Genomic DNA, 21,515 nt, shown 5'->3' with positions numbered 1-21,515 from the left:
GGAGGAAAGGCTGAGGGAGTAAGAACTTCCAAAAGCTTGGTGAATATTTTCATATGCTCTCCATTCTACAGCGGGCCCTCCCTCCTTTAGAAGACAAACCCCGGGGTTTTCTGGTCCCACCATGGCAGGATCCACCTCATGGGATGCAGCGGGCCAGTCAAAAGTCCATTGGCTTTTGGCGGGACCGGAAAAGGTGGGGCCAGAAAATCCCAGCCAAAATTTGAATGCCAGTTGTAATTAGAATTTGTTCTCAAGTCACTCAAGCCATATTTATACTGCTGTATCACCATGCTACTGCCACAGCCTTCCCTCAAATGTCTCACAAAGCCAGCGCCAACAAAAAAAAAATGTTTTACAGATTTGCTAAGGCTGGTGGATCAAGGAGAGATGAGTAAAAGGGTCTTCCCCAAGTTAGCTTGGCATGCTTATCTTTACTGCTGTCAGTAACAATGCAAGACCCTCGTGACAGGAGTTGGTAGAAATTGCAGGGCACTACAGTAATATAAAAGCAGCTCTAACATCATCCCTGACAAAATTCCAGAGTATCTTTCTTTGTATAAGTGTAAAGTACTGAAAAACAAAAATGCCACAGAATGCATGACTTTCAGCTAAAAAGAAAATTGTTTAAAATGCAATGAATATGAATAGAACAGTCTTATAAAACAATTTTAACTGCTGTACAACTTCAAGAACATAAAAAATCCTATGTCTTCTGAGCATTTGATTGTACCATTAAAACAATAACTCACATTGAATCTGTATCTTTCTCTTTTCTTATCCGTGCTGGAATTCCAAAAGCTTTCCTCCTTGACTTTTTCACCCCTGCATTACAAATATTGGTTAACAAATCAGCAATTTTAAGTAAAATAACGTCCAATCTTGCAACAAGAAATACATTTCCATAGTGTTCTAAAAGTACAGTTGGGCTTCAATTTGCTCAATAATTGTTAAACAATTATTTAAAATGTTTTCTCCAAATTACATAAGCAAATTGCATTGTAAAATCGTTCTCCATCCCCATCTTATGGAATAATTTCTCATCTCTGTCTTATGCATTACATTGGTTTTCTATATTGCTTGAGCCATGCCTTTGTTAATTCTCTTACTTGATTGCCTGAGGAGAAAGGAGGAAAGGAATGGAGAAGACAGAATGAGGAAGGTGAGAGTGAGCATGTGAGAAATAGAGGGGGAAGCAGAGAATTGAAGAAGGGGGCAGCTAGAAAGGGAAGGAATTGATGGCGGGGTGGAGGTGGTACAGGAGAGAAAACAGAAAAGGAACACGTGTGGGGGGAGGAGTGGAGAGAGTAACTGCTCAATGGCAAGTGGTAAGAAGAAAGGAGAAAGTGCCTAATTGAAGAGGAGTGACAAGATGTAGGGCGATAGACAAATCTGCAAGATGATAAAAAAGGAAAGAAAGGAAAGGGAGAGTAAGAGTGAGAGACACCTCTTGAGAATCCAAGGCTACCCTTCATCCTGGCCTCTTGCCATTGAACAGTCCCTCTGTTACCACTTCCTCTCCCCTTTGTTCCTGTTTTGCTTTTATCCATTGACATAGGGAGGGTTAAAACATTTTATGGAGATGCACAGAAAGTGAAGCTCTGGTGAGCAGGGAATTGGAAGAGGGGCAATTAGATATGCTGTGTGCAGGATACTATGAAAGAATCAATTACAGAAAGAAGGCTGTAGCAATGAGAGCAAGTGAGACCCTATTATCGGCGGCAGGGGTTCAGGAGGAAAGCTCTGGCTCTGATGACAGTGAGATGAACTGTTGCTGTTAGGATTTCGAAAGCCAACCTGAGAAACACCACATCCTATGATGCATCATAAGCAACACTACAGAAGTATATATATGAATGAAAAGCAGTAAATTTACCTTCTAGAGCATTGGCTACATTACATTCTTCAAATTCGACAGATCCTAAAGCAAGAAAACAAATGATCATGTTTCAAATTAAGTTTCCTTCACAATTCACCACAGTTTTGCAAACGGAATGGTTCAATTCAGAATGGTTCAAGGGCAATAGGGCTGCTGCTTTTGGGCAGGTTTTTTCTGAAAAGTTAAATGTTTATAAGTTTTAAAGATGTTTTCAAATAGGGATCATTTAATCTTTTGAGAAATTATACAGCTGAGCTTCCTCTGCTTTCTTTCCAGAGAGGGTTCCCTGGACACAAAGCAGCAAATAATGTAAGACTAGTGATAGCTGGTCTACAACCCTTCGAATTTTCCCAGAGCAAATATTCAAGCCCAATCCTCTTCAGTTGGGAGTAATACAATGGTAACTTCTGTCACACTAGGCAGCAACCCATTTTAGTGCCCTGAAGCAGTAGGCCTTAGGTTTTTTCAGCTAACTTCTCTCAAACCAGAAGACCTAAGAGGGACGGACAGTAAGGCAGTGGAGGTCCTGAAATGATAAATGCCTTTTGTTTTCATGTCTCCATTAGATCTTAAGGGCAATAGGGTTACTGCTTTTGGGCAGAAGGCAGAAGGTTCCACAGTCATTGGCCATTCATGATGGCGTGTGTTTCTCAAGTTTGCAAGAATAGTTAGATTTCTGCCTGTTACCAGACAAATTACACAAGAGCTTAACGGGTACACTGGATATGGGGTAATTAGCTGAACCAATAAACAGAGGCAGGAGGTGTTTGGAGAGGATGGTAGAAATCAACCAGACTTTGTACTTTCAGCAGAAAGTTTAACTGAGTGTGGCACTAAAAATATATAAACATAATATATAATGCATCTTAACATCTAGTTAAATATATTTTTTCTTCTTTCACGTGACGTGGACGTCGCTGGAAAGATCACCATATATTGTCCATTCCTAATTGCCCTTGAACTGAGTGGCTTGCCACACCATTTCAGAGGGCAGTTAAGAGTCAACCACATTGCTGTGGGTCTGGAGTCACATGCAGGCCAGACCAGGTAAGGATGGCAGATTTCCTTCTCTGAAGGGATATATGTGAACCAGATGGGTTTTTCCGACAATCAACAATGATTTTATAGTCATCATTACTGAGGCTAGCTTTTCAATTCTGGATTATTAATTGAGCTTAAATACCACCAGCTACTCTGATGGGATTTGAATCCTTGCCCCCAAAACATTAACCTGGGCCTCTGGATTACTAGCCCAGTGACAATGCGATTATGCCACTATCTCCCCCTCAGATTCCTTAAGGTAGTTTTAAGGTAAATTTTAGCAATACTTTAATTTTTTCAAGATTATTCAAAGCATCTCATTTATACAACAGGTAGTCCATGACAGTTTGCTAGTAATCAGTTTAGGGATAAATAAAATGAAAAATATGCCCTCATCTATCAATAAGATGAAAGCTCCATTTCATGTTAAATCTGAATTCTCAGTGGATTGTCACATTTCTTAAAAGGCCAAATTTGAAAAACACTTTGTCAAACAAACCCTGTGGCAGAATTTTACGGTTCCCTACCATTGGGTTTGCTTTCTCTGTCGACTCTTCAGGTGGCAGGGTGGGAAACCCGCTATCTGAAATATCCTGCCTTAGGATATCCAAGGGTATTGGTTCATATTCCTGAGCAGGCAGACTACAAAATGCACTTGTGTTACAATTTTAGAAAATAGTCAAACACAATCAAGGAAGGAAAAAATATACATTCTAGAAAATACATATGGGGGAGAATTTTCTCCCTGTCGGGGGCTGGTGGTGGAGGGGGGGGGGGGGGGGGTTGGTGGTGGAGAGTGGGTGTTGGATGGGAGTGGGCGGGTGCTTAGCAAATCATTGCTCACAATCGGCTGGGTGCCGCCTTTTATGTGGGTGGGCCAATTAAGGCCCACCCAGCATGATGTGCACCCGGAAGCGCTGAGCACTCCCTGTGCGGGCGCATGCGCAAAAGAGCACAGAAATCTCCCTGAGACATAGAGCTCAGGGAGATTAGTTTGATTTTCAAAAATTTTAATAAAGAAAAAAAACATTTTTTAAGAAATGTCCCCTCATGTGACAGTGTCGCATGAGCTGGGACATGCCAATGGACTTTAATAAAAACTTTCATTCAATTTATAAGCTCTTCATGAAACCTCATCCCGCCTGTGGATGAGGTTTATGAAAAATGTGAAGGCTGCCTGGGCCCTTCGCCTGCCCGCCAACCTTAAGGTTGGACGGGCAGCTCCATTAATTCCTTTAATTGATATTTAAATGGCCTTAATAGGCCTTTGGCAGTTCAGCAGGCTGCAGCCGACTCTGGTGCATGCCCAGAGAACTGAAAATCTGAATGATGCGCGCTGACGTCAGGGCACACGCCCGATGTCACCGCACGTCATTTTATGCGTTGGCAAGCAGGCCCTGCACCCGCCCGCCGACCCGAAAATTCTGGCAATGGTTTGTAAATGTGGGTTTTGTTTAGTCAATTATAACAGCTAGATTAAATGTAGATTAAAAATGTGCTAATAGATCTTTTGTCTCTTTCAAATTTATAGTAATTTAAAATGCAATGTTTAATCTTAAATGTCAACATTCTGGTTGTTTCATTAACCTCTAGTTGGATTCCCTAAAAGAAATGGCAGCATGTGTAAACACTGGTTTGGCCTCAACTAGAGTATTGTATCTAGTTCTGCACACCACACTTCAGGAAGGATGTGAAGGCATTAGAGAGGGTAGAGAAAAAGTTTATGAGAATGGTTCCAAGAATGAGGAACTTTAGGTATGTAGAAAAATTGGAGAAGTTGGGGCTGTTCTCCTTGGAGAAGAGAAGGTTAAGAGGAGTTTTGATACAGGGGTCAAAATCAAGAGGGGTCTGAGCAGAGTAGATAGGGAGAGGTTGTTCCCACTGGTGTAAGGGTCGAGAACCAGAGGGCACTGATTTATGGTAATTGGCAAAAGAAGCAATGGTGACATAAGGAAAACTTTTTAGCAGTGAGTGGTTAGGTTCTGGAATGTACTACCTGAGAATGTGGTGGAGGCTTCCAAGGGGAATTGAATCATTATCCAAGAGAAAAAATTTGCAGGACTAAAAGGCTGAGGAGTGGCACTTGGTGAACTGCTCCTTCTTCAGAGGGCTAGCACAGACACAACAGGCTGAATGGCATCATTCGAACCATTCTATGACTATGAAGTGCAATGTACCTATCTGAAAAATAGTAGCAGGTAGGAATAGAACTAATCAGTTGAATCTTCCCTGAAAAAATGTGGATGCAAGATGCAATCCTGGCAGAGTTACAAATAAACTCTCATTTTTAAATAAGATACAGTTTACAAAAATAATACACGGTAGTGTCTATGTCATTGAGGTATATTGCAATTTTTGTAGTCTTGGCAGCATCTTCTGATATTAAGAAACATTTCAAGAATAAGTCTTGATGATTTGAAACTGCAATAAGCAACATTTTAATGAAAGACTGTACGCATCAGTTGGGGAATCCTAATTTTATTTTGGAGGGTGGGGGTGAAAAAACATCTCTATGACTATAAAACAAAGCTCTCAGTGAAAATATACAACTAGCTATTTTAATTATAAATGTTTCTATTAGTTCAATTTTTGCTTCAAATCAATTTGGAGCAATTTATACGAAAACTGTCTCAAACTCCAACATTTGTTGCAACGTGGGAACAATTAAAACAAAAAAAAAATTGCCAACACTAAAAACGTGATTTTTCAAAAACATAAACAGACAACAAGCCAATTTTTATAACGAGATATGTTTTTGAGCCATGAAATCATGCATGAAAGGACAGTTTTTAAATTGCATATGCTTCAAATGTTGCTTGAAGCGACAAAGCCTTTGCGTGCCTGGCTTAGAGCCAGTTGACAACTCAGCTGGATATGAGTGCACATTCTGACCCCCCTTGCAGCACGTCACTTCTGAATTGTCTCCACAGTAGAAAGTTTATTCAACCTCTCTTAAAAGCACTGAACCGACCATCATTCTGCTATTTAATCATGCCAAAACATGTTATTTTTCTGACAGCACTGAAGCCAGAGTGCAATCCCTAATGAACAGCTTGATACAAGAAGAATTTGAAATGTTTTAGCCTCAATTAAATCTGCTGTCAAAACAAATGGTAACCGTTGGTACTTAGATGTTGAGCTTGCACACAAAGGTCAATTTTTGTATACATAAAACACATCCAAGCAATTTCTAATTTCAGTGTCTGATGCCTTTCATGCCTTCTTTAAAAAAAAACAGCAAATTACAGTTTTTTTAAGACATACCACAATAGGTGGAGACCAATATGCACATATATTATTAAAAATACAATTTTTTTAATATTGGAATGAGAGCTATATAAATTATTTATGCTACTGTAGGAAAAAAAATTAGAAACCATGATGTATAAAACAATATATATATAAGCAAAAATGTGGTCAAAGGTTATTTTTAAACTGAAACTCTCAATTTTTTTTTGAAACATACAGGCATTTGATGAGAGTAAGGTTATGGATATTCCTATCTGTAAGAGGAGGAAATATTTCCAAAACTAGAAAGCACCCTACTGCACAGCCCACTATCTTATGCTATAAATTATACAACTTTGACATTGAATTTTTCACTTTTCATCAGAAATAAAATAAGAATTACATTTTCTGAAAGTGGAGCAAACAAATGTGACAAAATGAAGATCAAAGTCTAGATTTGGAGGGTCATAAATTAACTTTCTTCAAAGCCTGTGTCCATGATTCATTTATTAATTTCTACATTTTACCAGCCTTCATCTCTGCTACTTAAAGAAGTACCTTCAAGAGGATTAGTGTGTAATTTCGTATCTATCATAGTTGAGATCTAAACTAAAAGACAAATCTCCCTCTCCAAAATGATCCATGCAATCTTTCCAAGTATGACATATTCATTAAGTCCCATTAGTTAGACAGCAAATCTAATACATTAGTAAATTATTGGTGTGCCTCATTTACAATGTAGCAGCCAAAGCAGTATCAGATTCCCCTGAACAGAGGTGTGAATGCAGAAATACAGAGCACTGCATAGATCTATTCAAAAGTATACAAAGAACACACAGCTTAATCACCCAGGAGCATGGTGAAATTTGACACGATAGTACAGATCTGAAGGAATAATTTGCTCTTTTTGGCCATTAGGAATTTAAAAGCAGTGCAACAGGCTGGTGAAGTTTGAAGTCAACTGTAGTAGAGATGTGGAGCAGAATCTTCTGCTCCCACTGGTGGCAAGCTTGGAGATGGGAAGCGCATTTAACAAGCGGGATGGTGGCATATCGGAACCCCGCATCTGCCAGAATTAAGTTCTGGGCAGGAAGGCTCATGGTCAACCTTCCCGCCCCACCACCTACTGAAGTCTGCAAGTGGACAATTAATGACTTCACCCCACCACCACTGGTATTAACCTAGTGGCATGTGGACCTGTCACCACACAGTACGCACGGCAGCTAAAACCATGGTGCCAGCTTGTCACCTCCTGAGGGGAACGGGGAAGGGGTTCCCTCAGTTACAGGCACTCAGTGCCTGATCAAGGGACTGGACATCACGAAGGAGGTGTCCACTGAGAGCAGCCTCCTGCCCTTGCTGCCAACCATCTTGCACCCCTCTTCCCATGACCCCTACCCAGAAAGACCTCTGCCCCCACATTACTTACCTTCCAACAGCAGTCACAGCCTTCCCAGTCACGCTGCTAAGCACAAGAGCTGTTGGTCTCTCAATAGGCGAGACTTCCACCCCCAAGGTCTTGATTCCAGGGGAAGGCCTGCTGCTGCCTGATTGACTTGTGGTTCAGTGGGCCTTCCCAAAAAAGGCTGTGCTCTCCAGCTGGCAGCCAAGACCCCTGATGCCTCAACAAGATTCTGCCCGTTATATCACTTTTTTTGATTTGTCTTACCACTAAAAACATTTACAGAAATCATCATGCTATACAAGCCACTTGGAATTGGTGGAGCAAAAGATAATATGCCATACTGCTTTCAAATGTGCAGAATGACTAAGGCATTAATCAGAAATGCATGATGGCATGTCATTTGATTCAAGAAACTTACGATGCTCTTTAGTTCAGTGTACTACAAAGCCCACCACAACTAATCATTACCTTCATACAAACAAGGAGGAGTAGGCCATTCAGCCCTTCGAGCCTGCTTCACCATTTAATAAGATCATGACTGATCTGATAGTAACCTGAATTCTGCATCCCACCTACCCCCGATAACCCATCACCCCCTTGCTTACCAAGTAACTATCCACCTCTGCCTTAAAAATATTCAAAGACTCTGCTTCCACCATCTTTTCAGGAAGAGAGTTCCAAAGACTCACAACCTTCTGAGTGAAAAAATTTCACCTCATCTCTCTTTTCAATGGGCGACCCCTTATTTTTAAACAGCGACCCCAAGTGCTAGATTTTCCCACAAGAGGAAACATCCTCTCCACATCCATCCTGTTGAGACCCCTCAGGATCTTATACGTTTCAATCAAGTCGCCTCTTACTCTTCTCAGCTCCAGCAGATACAAGCCTAGTCTGTCCAACCTTTCCTCATATGACAACCCACCCATTCCAGGTATTAGTGTGGCAAACCTTCTCTAAACTGCTTCCAACACATTTACACCCTTCCTTAAAAAAGGTGACCAATACTGTACATAGTACTCCAAATGTGGTCCCACTATACAACTGAAGCATAACCTCCTTACTTTTGTATTAAATTCCCCTAGCAATAAATGATAACATTCTATTAGCTTTCCTAATTACTTGCTGCACCTTCATATCTGGATATTAATACTTTGACAGGCGTAAACATGCAAAAATTAAAAGAATATTCAAAGGAAGGGTGGGGCCGATTAGGGAGCAAAAAAGGAAACCTTTTTGTGGAGGTGGAAAACATGGCTGAGGTGCTAAATGAGTACCTTGCATTTGTCTTCACAAAAGAAGAGATTGCTGCCAATATCACAGTAAAGGAGGTACATGTAGAGAATCTGGATGGATAGAAATAAATCAAAAGCAAGAGGGAGAGCTACTTAAAAGACTGGTAGCCTTCAAATTCAAAAGTGGTCTGAAGGGCATGAATCCCACCTTGCTGAGGAAAGTAGGTTGGAAATTGTGCCCACAATCTGTCAATCACCCTTGGATTTGGGAATGGTGCCAGGGAACTAAAAGTCTGCAAATGTTACACCTCTATTCAAAAAGTGGGGGAAAGAGGGATAAACCCATAACCACAGGTCAGTCCATCCAACACTAGTGGTGGGAAAACTTCTAGGCCTGAATCTTCTGGTTGGTGTGCGGGCAGGCTCCGTTCACCGACGCGTAAAATGACATGCGGTGATCTCGGGCAAGTGTCCCGATGTCAACACATCCAACCTTAAGGTTGGTGGGTAGGCGAAGAGCCCAGGCAGCCTTCGCATTTCTCATGAAACCTCATCCACAGGCAGGATGAGGTTTCATAAAGGCTTTATAAATTAAGTAAAAATGTTTATTGAAATACATAAACACGTCCCAGCTCATGTGACACTGTCATGAGGGGACATGTCTGAGTAACTTTTCTAATTCTTTTTTCCACTTTTCATAATGAAATTAATCTCCCTGAGGCAGCTCCGTGCCTCAGGGAGATTTCTGTGCTCTTTCTCGTGCATGCGCAAAAGAGTACAGGTCCTGATTCTCCCTCCTCACCTCGCCCACACATGGAGCGTTGAGAGCTTCTGGGTGCGCGTCAGACTGGGCGGGCCTTAATTGGCCTGCCCATGTAAAATGCCGATTGGCTCCTGCCCAGCCTGCACAACTGGGAGAAAATTCTCCCCCTAGAGATGATGAGCTGGGTCAAAATGAATTGACATTTACAAAGACATGGTAATAAACAACAGCCACCATAAATTTGTTATAAACAAATTGTGTGTAACAAACTTGATTGAGTTCCTCGATGAAGTAATGAAGAAGGTTACTGAGGAAAGTGGATTTGATGTGTATATGGACTCTCAAAAGGCATTTTCAATTTAATGTTGAAAGGTGTGAAATAATGAATTTTAGCAGGAAGAATGAGTAGAGTCGGTATAAACTAAATTGTACAATTTCAAAAGGGACTGCTGGAAAAGAGAGCTCCAGGATTTCATATAAATATATCTTTCACAATGGCAGAACAAGCTGATAAAATCAGTTTAAAATGCATATGGGTCCCTTTGTTTATAAATGGATGCATAGAGTACAGAAGCATGGAGATTCTGCTAAATCTTTATAAGGCACTGTTTAGAGCTCAGCTACTGTACTGTGACATTATGGGCGCCACAATTTAGGAAGGATGTTAAGCACTTCGTGAAAGTGTGGAGGAGATATATTTAAACAATACCAGAGAGTTATCTGGAGATATTAGGGAATTGGGATTATTCTCCTTAGAGATGGTTAAGGGGAGATTTAATAGAGGTGTTCTTAAATTATGAGGGTATAGATAGAGCAAATAGCTAGAAACTGTTTCACTGGCAGGTTTGTCAGGCGCGTTATTAAAGAAAACTTGACACCAAGCTACATAATGGAATTTTATGGCAGAACTTAGTCAAAGAAGTAGGTTTTAAGGAGAGTCTTAGAGGAGGAAAGAGAGGTAGAGGGGAAAACAGGTTTAGGGAGAGAATTCCAGAGCTTAAGAGCCTTGGCGGCTAAGGTACATAATCAGAGTTTAGTGATTTTAGATAATGGGCAAAACAACATGGAGGCAAATGAGAAACAGTTGATGCTGCAAGATGTTGTGCTCTGGAGTGCATAAGAAGGAAAACTTTGCAAGGCTACAGGGAAAGAGCAGGGTGGAGTTTTATATAGCTCTTTTGGAGTGCCAGTGCAGCACAATGGCCTAATAACCTCCTTCTGTGCTGTGTATTCTATTACAAAACATTAGTAATTGCATACTCATTACTCAGGTCACCTTGGCTGAGTCAGAAGCTGGGTCCTGTTCTCCCGAAGCAATAACTAACCAATCTACTCCCTTGTCCTCAAATAATATTCCTACTTTAACTTTTTGAGCTAGTTAGGGTGCTCAGGTTACATGATCATATAAGAATCATGGGTGCTACAGATATCCCCCTCTTATCTATACTTTCTCAAGGTTACAAACAGAAAATTTTATGACCACAGCTAATGTTAATTGCTGTGCAAACCAAATCCCAGGAGGAAACTTGGCTTGCAGTTCATAGCCTCTTTTTTGTATTTTGAAACCGAAAAGATGACGCACTGATCTCAGCAGCAAAAAGTCCAGTAACACTCTAGGGATTTTAAAAATTAAAAGTAAACGTTTTATTAGCAAGAATTCAAGAAAACTTAAGCACACAAGATTACACAATTAAAATTAGTTTTACAAAACATTCCCAAAAAAACTCTCTACTTGGTCAGACCCACAAGTAAACACCTTCCTGGCAACACTCCCTTATAGGTGTTGAACTATAAAAATCCAGTAATATTACCCAAGGCAAATTGCTGTAGCTTCAATAAAGTCATACCACATGACCTCTAACTCTCTTCCACTCTGCTGTGGAATCCAAGGCTTTAGAACCAAAATACTTGTTGCAACCCAAGACTTTTCTGGCTTGACAGGATGGCTGATTCAAAATCCATCTTCACCCAGCCCAGAGCTATCAGCTCCAGCAGCTCTTAGTTCAGCTCCAGCTACCCTAAGCTCTCCACAGTAACTAAAATACCTTTTCCCCCTTTCAAATCAGGTTCCATTGTTCTCTCACCTCTTTGAAAATTATCCTTCCAAATATAAAATCTTTTATGTCTCTATTTTGTCTTTGCTTTTGGGTCAATGAAATATAGTATCCCCTCTTCTGTTTACCTATGGAACTCCTGCAAGATGTGAACATGTTTCTTGTCACCTCTGACTTCCCTCTGATATTCAAATAAACTCTCAATTTATCTAAAATGCAGATGTTAGATCTAATCTATTCGCTTGTGCACCAAACCTAACACTGCTACCCTTTTCATGATTTAAACCCCCCAGACTCTAGTAACCTTTGCCAAGTTTAATTAAATCATTTACACACACGCACACACACACACAGAGTCTTCTTTACAGAATAACACAATATTCCCCCAAAATATAACAAAAATAACATTTATTCTCACTATATATATATTAGTGCAGGTGGAGGGATAGGGGATCAGTTCTATAGTTACACAGGAAATGTTAGACTCGGAGTTTTCTGTCTAATATTTCCTGGGTGACTTTCTAGATAAGTAAGTTGGAACCATCTGAAGTCTCCAACTGACTCAGGGTTGAACTCTGTAGCTCTGGGATGACCACCCCCTGAATTCTCTGCAAAAAATTCTCAACTTCCCAGTTGCTAAAACGTAAAACACATTTAACAAAAATATTTTGTTCCACATGTGAAACAATATATGCATAGGTCACTGCATTTTCTTCTGATTAAGAGTTGCTGAGACAATCAATTTTTTTCAACCAGAAGAAGAAAAAGCAAGAATGAAAGGAGCAATGAGTACTTTTAAAAACATTTGTTGCCCTTCTACTGCTTTTAGGACAAAGAAAAACTGCTCTGCAGTTGCACCAACAGCATTCTGTTGCACTTTTGAGGCTGGTATAAGTAAAATCACAGCGCAAGCTTCAAAGAACTACTAGTCCATTTTGTAAGGGAGTTTTTAGTCTAAATGTTTTCAGGATGACTTTTATATTACACAACTCCTTGCTGTGTATAAGTTGCCTCCTGACTCGGTAAATCCTTATGTGACTCTTTGTCAGACTTTGTTTTACAATGCTTATATGAAGCACCTTAGAATGTTTCATCACATTAAAGGTGCCATATAATTTGTCATTATTGTATCGCACCTTTCATAAGCTCAGGGTGTCCCAAAGCACTTTGCAGCCAATGAAGTACTTCTCTGAAGTACAGTCAATATTGTAGGAAATATTGTTTTCAAATGCTAAAGGTGAAGCCAACATCATAATTCTGAGTACACAATAGCACAAATAAAGATTGCTACAAAGTTTTAGTCTCAGTCAGAAAAAATTGAAATGTGAACTCATCAGCAGATAAGACAGCACAGTCTTACCAGGTCTGTCTTTGCCAGTGCCTTTTGTTTCAGCAAACTTCTGTATTAAGCTTTCAACTGTAGTGCTCTCCATGTTCTGTACTAACTCTTCATGCACCTAAAAATCAAGAAGTTATTTTTTAAATGGATAAATGAAATGGATTTTAATTTTGTATTTTTTAAATATATTCATCCATAGGATTTGGGCATCAGTAGTAAGGCCATTATTTATTCCAAATTCCTCGAGGTGGTGGTGGTGAGTTTTCTTGAACCGCTGTAGTCCATGTGGGGTAGGTACTCTCATGGTGCTGTTAGGTAAGAAGTTCCAGGTTTCTGATTCAGCGATGTAGAAACAACGGGGTGAGGGTTTTGGGGTGGGTAGGTTATGCCTGAACTGCTCAGCTTCATTGAGGAAGTACCAAAGGAACTGTGATAATCCTGAGGATATTTATACCATGCTTACAAAACCCCTTATGAAAGGTTATCAGCTAAATTCTGAGCTGTAAACCTTGGAAATGCCCGAGAAACTGGTTGGTTTGCAAGAAATATTTATGTTTTGTTGATGGGAGTACTGATTGGGCTTGGCATTGGGACTCAACTCTCTCTCAGTTAAATAATGACCTGAACACAGATTCTCAATAAAAAGTGGGAGGGGTAGGAGAATTGTAGAAAGCTGCTCAAAATTTGCAGAATAAGCAGGACAAAATTAATATATGGTAGATCAATGGGAGATGAAAACTAATGCCAACAAAGAACTGCACATTGGATGGAAAACTAAGCAACACAAAGACGCCAGTTATTGTATTAAAATAAGTAATGATGAAGTGGAATGAGAGCCAGGACTCTTGCTGAATATGCTTATAAAACCATTGCAAAGCAGCAATCAACAAAGCCAACAGAAAGTTGAACTACATAGCCTGACTTATATTCAAACTATATAGCTCTACATTCAGATCACTGTACTGTACCCAGTTCTGGTTGTCTAGGCACATTCAATTGCTGCCGACAGCACAGAGAAGAGCAATGATAAGGCCGATCCTACATGACAGGGGTCGGGTTATGAAGAAAGACTGGAGCAATGTAGATTTTTCAGCCAGAAAAAGAAGTGTCAGAGATTATCTTAGAAGTATCTAAGATAAAAATGCTATGGAAAAGATAAATCTGGAATATTATTTTAATATAAATTGAGAGTAGAACAAGGAACCATAAGATTCAAGTTAATAAAAGGTAACAACAAGTATTCTTAAGAAGTTCTTCTTCATGCAGAGAGTGAGATAGACATCTGGAGAAGTAGTGGGAGCTAAAACGCTGGATGCATTTAAGAAACAAGTAGATTAAGCAATAACGGAAGATTTGTGATCATAAAAGAATATTTGTGACTACCCATTTGCAATTTCTACCATTTTTAAATCAGAAGAAATTCTTCTCTTTATCCAATATCATTTAAAACAATTAAACTGGGAAAGATAACTGATTATGAATAATGCTAGATATCAGGGAGCATGGATGAATGTCAGGGACACTCAACTACAAAGTATAACCATATTATTGGTCTAGATAATCACATTATTGACTGTTTAGCACCCAGTGGACTAGATTATTACAGTAAAAGTAGCTTTTGCATTCCAAAGCTTAAAATACTAATTGCCACATTTAGCTCATTATATTATATTAACAATTTTTAAAATGTTTTTGAATCACTATGTTAATCTGCTGCACTGATGTAAGCTAGGACATTTATGTTATCTCATATGTTCGAAGGAAAACTAATACACTTTAAGAAATTATTTTGTTTGGTATTTTATGGAGTGATCAAACCTTTTGATTCAATTTGCTCAAATATTATGACAAGACAGGTCCATCCAGTTAAACTCCAATGAAAGTGGTTTTGCATACTGATCTGGTTTCCTCTCAATTATTGTTCACAATGTCGGATGGATTCAGAGACTGGTGGCAATACTATATCTTGCATATCTGAAACTGATACAGTCGCAGACTATAATTTATAAATTATTGGTTGGATGAAGTGTGATCAATAAACCAAATTTTTTTTTATTGTTCCATACGTTCTTGCAAATCATGTTTCTTAAAAAAATACTTGGGAAGCTTGAATAAAGTTATTACATTTAAAATTTATCACAATTTATTTTCGCTGCTAACATACCTGGCCAATCTGTATGTGAGTTTCTTCTATTGATTGTGCAAAAGAACTCAATATTTCTTTCATGTGCCTAAGATGAGCTTCTTCAATTTCCTGAAATTTCTGAAGGGCAAAAAATACAACCACAACAATATTTAAAACAAAACAAAATTCCATGTTTTCACATTTGTAAGTGTAAACAAAGGAGTAACATTTATATGAAAGACAGCAATACAAAATAAAATTAAGCGACATCAAATAACAGTGTTATGCCATTTAATTGACAGCGCCAGGAATGTTGCTAACAGAGGCTGAGAGCAAACAGAAAGTAGGTCACAGGTAAAAACACAGAACATAATGAGTTTGATGAGTCTGGGGGCCCAGTTTCAACAAAAAAGCCAAAGGCAAATAAAATCAGGACTCAGAAGCTCTGGACAATTCTGTGGCATTAAGTTTTCAATTATCGTACTTACAGAATCCAGAAACCTAGAGAATGAAGTGCTAAATAAATAGTCAACAGCTGGGATCCATACCCATTTGTCATAATTGCTCTTTGAACATAAGGTTCTATATTTTATTTACACTCCATATATCACCCAAATGATTTGACAAGCAATTGTTTATGATCAGCAGAATATGCATTGGTGGTGGTCTTATGAGCTTTAAAGATGTGATATCGTCCAATGTTAAAACCATTCTCAGCATAGCAAATACAAAGTAACAAGCAATAGTTTTGAGAACAAAAACCAAATTCATGATGCTGATTAAAAAAATTCCACTCATGATGAAGATAACCATCAGCACTGTGACACTTTTTAAAAATGTATATACCATCACTCACCAATGTCTATCCTATTTTTTTCTCAACCTCTTACATACCTTCTAAAAGCCCGTATGTAAGCTTCAGAAACAAAAAAAGAAAAAGAAGATTTTATCCTGGCAACCATTCACACTGCCCCTTTAAGAGCAGTATTCCTTCCCTAATGGTAGGATTGCTAATACTATCATTGCAACACCAATGACTTACAATTTAAGCATAATTTTAAGGTGACGGTGGCACCACATTTCATTTTACCTTGAGTCCAATATTCAAATATTACACAGACTAATATGATGAGAAACACTTGCCTATACTGGAGGTCTGACGTAAAATAAATATGGGCAGTCCCACCTCATGTCCTGCGTCCCCTAAATTGGACTAATTTTAATTTGGAATATAATTGGGAAGGCATAAGGATGGTCAGTGCACCAAATGGAAACATTTGTTTTTGTGCAGCAAGACTGCTCCTTTGGAATTGTGGCCATAAGGATGGCCACTACAAGAGAAACAGATGATCTTATTTGTACCTTATTCCCATCTAAATAAAAGCATTCCATGCTGCATATTGTTTTCTTGTTCTCCCTGAAAGCAGTGGCTTATGTTAGGGCACGATCTCACAAATATCAGTGCAATTCATATTTCTTGCCCAAGTTCTTCACATGTGAACCTGGCACTGAGCGCCTGGCTGTTCAATTACTACAGGCATTAAAGGCAAGTCTAACTCCATCCTCACTGAAAAGATACTACCCTGCCTTTAAAACTAGCTAGACTACCACCAGACAAGAAGCGATGGTGTAAATTCATCGTATCCCAGATTAGTCATCGTGACATGTCTTTAACTCAGTAAACCTGATTAGGGACAAATTGGATGACAGCAACAAATTTAAGCCACAGAGAAAGGGTCTTATATACATCATTTAGAAAAAGATTTTCTAAAGGTGTAAAACACTTTTTAAAAGGCACATCAAACATCCAAAATGAGACAATATACAAACCAAAGGTAGTTTTTAAAGAAAATTAAGCCTGCAAAAATGCAAAATTTAGGTCATTTTAATTTTCTTTGAATATGTAGGCATAAGTTCTGTCAATAAACTGTTTTATAAACATATGGAGCAACTCTCCCTCCAGTATTCCCTAATGTGTCCTTGGCTCAATTAACGCATCAGAATTTATTTTCATGTCCCTTACTTGTCTTTCTTGTTCCCAGAGACTAAATTATCGCCACTTTCTGGTATTTTTATTCATCATTTTGATCACAGGATGAGAGGTCTCCACACACCTCCCTGTTCCTGCATTCTGACGTTATTACAGGTCAAGTACCATCAGTGTGTATGCTTTACTACAACAAGGCTTTTGCCATTCACAACCTTATCATGTATGATTTCATTGGCAACTTGCACTGATAGAAACAGAGCAATTGTCTTAACAGAAGCCTCCCCTCCCTGGGTCCTTTTCCTACTTTCCTAAGGCTCTAGCCTTTTCACAACTGCCCCTCCCCACCCCATCCCTGGCCTAATTCCACTCATTCGAAGTCCAAATTCTGAAATGTTGTTGTTTCTTCCCCCATCTTCCCATTACTTTCTTCAAGCTCATCCATCTGACCTACTTCTTTCTCCCTTGATTTCCTATCAACTCAATTCCCCTTCCTGATCTCCAACAGTGGTTCTCTTACCTTGGCCACCAACCCTGAACCTTCAGGATATCAGCCTTGGCTTAGTTTTAGCATCCTTGCATCCTGAGTCAGAAACCTGTGGATTCAAGTCTAACTCCAGAAATTTACAAAACAATTTAAGCCGACATTTATGTGCAGTGTTGAGGAAGGTGCTGTCTTTCAGGTGAGGTATTAAGCAGATACCTGTTTGCCCTTTCAGGTAAGCTTAAAAAATCCCAAGACACTTTTCATAAAAGAGCAGGAGCATTCTTCTGGTGTCCTTAACATTTGGTCATTTATCCCAATTCTGTTTTGGGGCCTTGCTATGCATAGATTGGTGTAAGATTTCCCTCATTTACAACAGCAAAGACATATCAAAAGCACTTTGTTGGCTGTGAAGCGCTTTGGGACATTCTGTAGATATGAAAAGTGCTATATAAAAGCAAAGTCAGCCTTTCAAAATGGTCATCATTCTACCTCCCCCTCAAAAACCCAGTCCTCAATTCATCCATCCTCTCCAAGTTCCACTCCTCCTCCAAACTTCATTTCCACTTCACGTACCTCCCCACCCTTGCAATCAGAGGCTGGTAGGATGCTATCATCCTGATCCCACTGGCAGATCAAGTACCATCAATATGTATGCCTCCCTGCAATAAGGCTTTCACCATTCACAGCCTCATCATGTATTATTTCATTGGCAACTTGCACTGATGGAAACAGAGCAATTGTCTTTACAGAAGCCTCCACTTCCTGGGTCTTTGTCCTACTTTCCTAAGGCTCTAGCCTTTTCATAACCGCTGCTCCACACCCCATATCTGGCCTAATTCCAACACCCATCTCTCCCTTTCGTGAGCAGACAACAGAATGCAGTACTATTGAATAACAATAGGAAGACCTCACCCCAGACCATATGGAATTTTCCGTTCCAATTGTTTACATATCAAAGGTGCACCTGAGATACCTTACTCTAATTACATCAAACCATTGCTAGAAGCTGTGTGCCTGTTCAAAGCCGGAGTATCATTCTACATCTTACGAAGTCCTGGAGGCTACATCCTTGAAAGGAAAACTGTTAATTGAGATGAATACATTTAACAAATAAATGACATCTGAATTTCTCACTTGATGCAACAAAAAAAACTCTACTGGTTGTCTGAGCTATTCATTAGAAGTATAGAGATTTGTAGAACAGAAGGATAACATTCAGCCCATCATGTCTGTGTTAAACAAAAACGAGCTATCCAGGCTAATCCCACTTTGCAGCTCTTGGTCCATAGCCTTTTAGGCACTTCAAGTACATATCCAAGTATTTTTTTAAATGTGGTGAGGGTTTCTTCCCCCACGACCCTTTCAGGGAGCATGTTCCATCACTCACCACACACAAGGATAGGAAATTCAACCCACTTAAAGTACTTAGTTAACTATTTAGCTCATTATGCAATAAAGTTTCTGTTGGTGCCCTTCTCTCACAGACTCCCTGACAAGATGCTTATTAGGACACTGCATGAACAAACCACAATTTTTCGTCCATTAATTTTAATTGGTGGAAAATCATGGGTTGTGCAGGAGTATGCAAGTGGAAAGCTTACTGTCATTCTCAACCTCAATGTTCTGCCGACTCTTCAATTCCCTTAATAGATTTACATACAGAAAATATCCTTGCCACTTATGCAGATTTAAAGATCACATTCTTAGTTGGGCTCCATTAGACTTGAGCTTATTTATAAATCAAATAACAAATAATAAAGTGCACTCCAATTTTTAGCCAGCAGATAATACATACCCGAGCAGTTTCTGTCATTCTCTGTTCAAAATCTGTTCTGGCAGCAGCATATTTTTCCACATATAGTTTATAGGTTTCTGTAGCTTTTTTAGATTTTACAACTGCCTGAACACAACACAAAAGAAAAATATGCATTAACTACTGAAGCACTTATGGGACAAAATAGGGTCCATGTATTCTTACAGAGCTGAGCAATACATGAGATTTACAGCGGTGTCAAAGTGTTTTACTATCTGTTTCCTTTTTAAACTGAACACATTGTTACTATCTATTAGGGACTGTTAACATTTAAAGAAGAAATCTGAACACGCAGCATTAACCGACAGAACTCCACAGGTTTTGATATTTTTAAACAGAGGTCTAGAAATGGTTCACCCATTGTTTTGTTTTTTTTTAATAGCAACTCTGACTTTGTAAGATAAACACAGGTTAATTAAACCTCACAGAGTTTGATTTGCCTTTACATTAGGGTAGGTATATCAGTTTCTCAACCAAGCTTTTTCCATTTATTTACAGTTCAAACTTTAATTCCTAAAACTAAAAGTTATTTTCTACGGCATATAAATTACAAACTAGACATTCACAACAGATACACATTGTTATGATCTCCGTGTAGACCAATAAATTTTAAAAAGATATTTGAATTTCCCGTGACCGATTGAAAGGACCACATGACAAGATTTCAAGTTTTAAGACTTTTGCTTTAATAAACCAACTAAAAGTAACCTTGACTAAACACTATTTTTGTAGGCAACTTATGCGTTAAACTATAGAAAAGTTTCCTCATTTAACTTTAAAACTGCTGAATATCCCCTGTCACTATTATACATTACGTTGTCCCTTAAGTAATTCTCATATTCTGATGGCTCGTCTCCATTCCTTTCTTTTCCCAGCCAGGCACCTTCTAATCCCAGAATTTATTTTCTCTGAGAGGGTTACACTGGAAATTCATTCTCTCGAGGCCAAGCTAGGTGAGTCTTCCGGCCTCCCTTAAATCCTCTCAAATTTGGTCTCTTCAATCTGCGTGGTGAACAATAGAGTCAGCATTTTCTCTGCTTCAGGTGCAGTATTGGGTACCTCTATCTCCTAATCTCTCACTCAGATTTGTGCAGACTGGCTGTGTCTGTGAGGGTTGGTGATATCTTAGCGACCCTGTAACTTGATAATACAATGGCTTTCTATGGACTTTTCCCTTCCCAAAGCCCATCTCCATGGCAACTTGAATCACGTGGGTCTTGTTTACGAGAGAAATGCTAATCAACTATCTGTTGGACCCCAAACTCCTTTTCATCTTGTAATTAAACAGATAATTTAAAGTAGAACCATTTATAAAACCTGACATTCCTAACACCTCTCTGAGAGACTCAGGGCAGCTTTTTCCAGTAGGCGAGCGGGGACGGGACCCGCTCGCCGAAGCGTAAAATGATGCAGGGTGATGTCGGGCCTGCGTCCCAACGTCTCCCCGCATCATTTAGATTTTCAGTTCAGCGGGCACGCAGCCTACTCAGCTGCGTGCCCACCGACCTGTCAATGGCCTAATAAGGCCATTAAAAAAGTAATTGAAATGATTAATGGACCTGCCCATCCAACCTTAAGGTTGGCGAGCAGGCGAAGAGCCCAGGCAGCCTTCTGAAAAAGCATGAAAACTCATCCACAGGTGGGATGAGGTTTCATGTGGGATTTAAAATTTTTGGAATATTTTAAAATAAAAGTAATGGACATGTCCCAGCTCATGTGACAGTGTCACATGAGGGGACGTGAGGAAAATTTTTCTAACGTTTAAAAATTTTTTATAACCTCAACCGATCTCCCTGAGGCGACACTTTGCCTCAGGGAGATCTGTGCGCTCTTTTGCGCACATGCGCGAAAGAGCATACTCCCGAATCTGGGGTCCCCCCAGCCACCCGCACAGGAAGCGCTCAGCACTTCTGAGTGGACGTCATGCTGGGCGGGCCTTAATTGGCCCGCCTACGTAAAATGGCGGTGCACCATCAAACAGGGGTGCTGGTCGGGAACCCGCCCACCTGCGCCCACTCCCACACAACCCCGACGGGGGGAAAATGCTGCCCTTGGAGACTGACAGTCTACCCGCAGTCTGCACAACTGCTCTTACATTGTCTATAAGTTTGAGCATCTTGCAACATCTTCCCCTTTAACTTTTAACACCCAAACCACCCAGGTTT

General features: G+C 39.6%; 1 protein-coding gene across 9 annotated transcripts in view; it reads right to left on the bottom strand.

The window, feature by feature from the left end:
• Positions 1 to 21,515, bottom strand: part of fcho2 (FCH and mu domain containing endocytic adaptor 2) — a 267,367-nt gene that overhangs the window by 126,655 nt on the left and 119,197 nt on the right. For all 9 annotated transcript variants that reach the window (XM_041185860.1, XM_041185866.1, XM_041185867.1 and 6 more), the window contains exons 6-10: positions 19,333 to 19,437; positions 15,103 to 15,201; positions 12,960 to 13,056; positions 1,874 to 1,918; positions 750 to 822 (exon numbers count right to left, since the gene is read on the bottom strand). In XM_041185860.1, the coding sequence (XP_041041794.1) occupies positions 750 to 822; positions 1,874 to 1,918; positions 12,960 to 13,056; positions 15,103 to 15,201; positions 19,333 to 19,437 (419 nt within the window). The remainder of the gene's footprint in view (positions 1 to 749; positions 823 to 1,873; positions 1,919 to 12,959; positions 13,057 to 15,102; positions 15,202 to 19,332; positions 19,438 to 21,515) is intronic.

The sequence above is a fragment of the Carcharodon carcharias genome, chromosome 4 (genome assembly GCF_017639515.1).
Source record: "Carcharodon carcharias isolate sCarCar2 chromosome 4, sCarCar2.pri, whole genome shotgun sequence".
Lineage (NCBI taxonomy): Eukaryota > Metazoa > Chordata > Chondrichthyes > Lamniformes > Lamnidae > Carcharodon > Carcharodon carcharias.
This window is presented reverse-complemented; position numbering and strand designations above follow the sequence as displayed.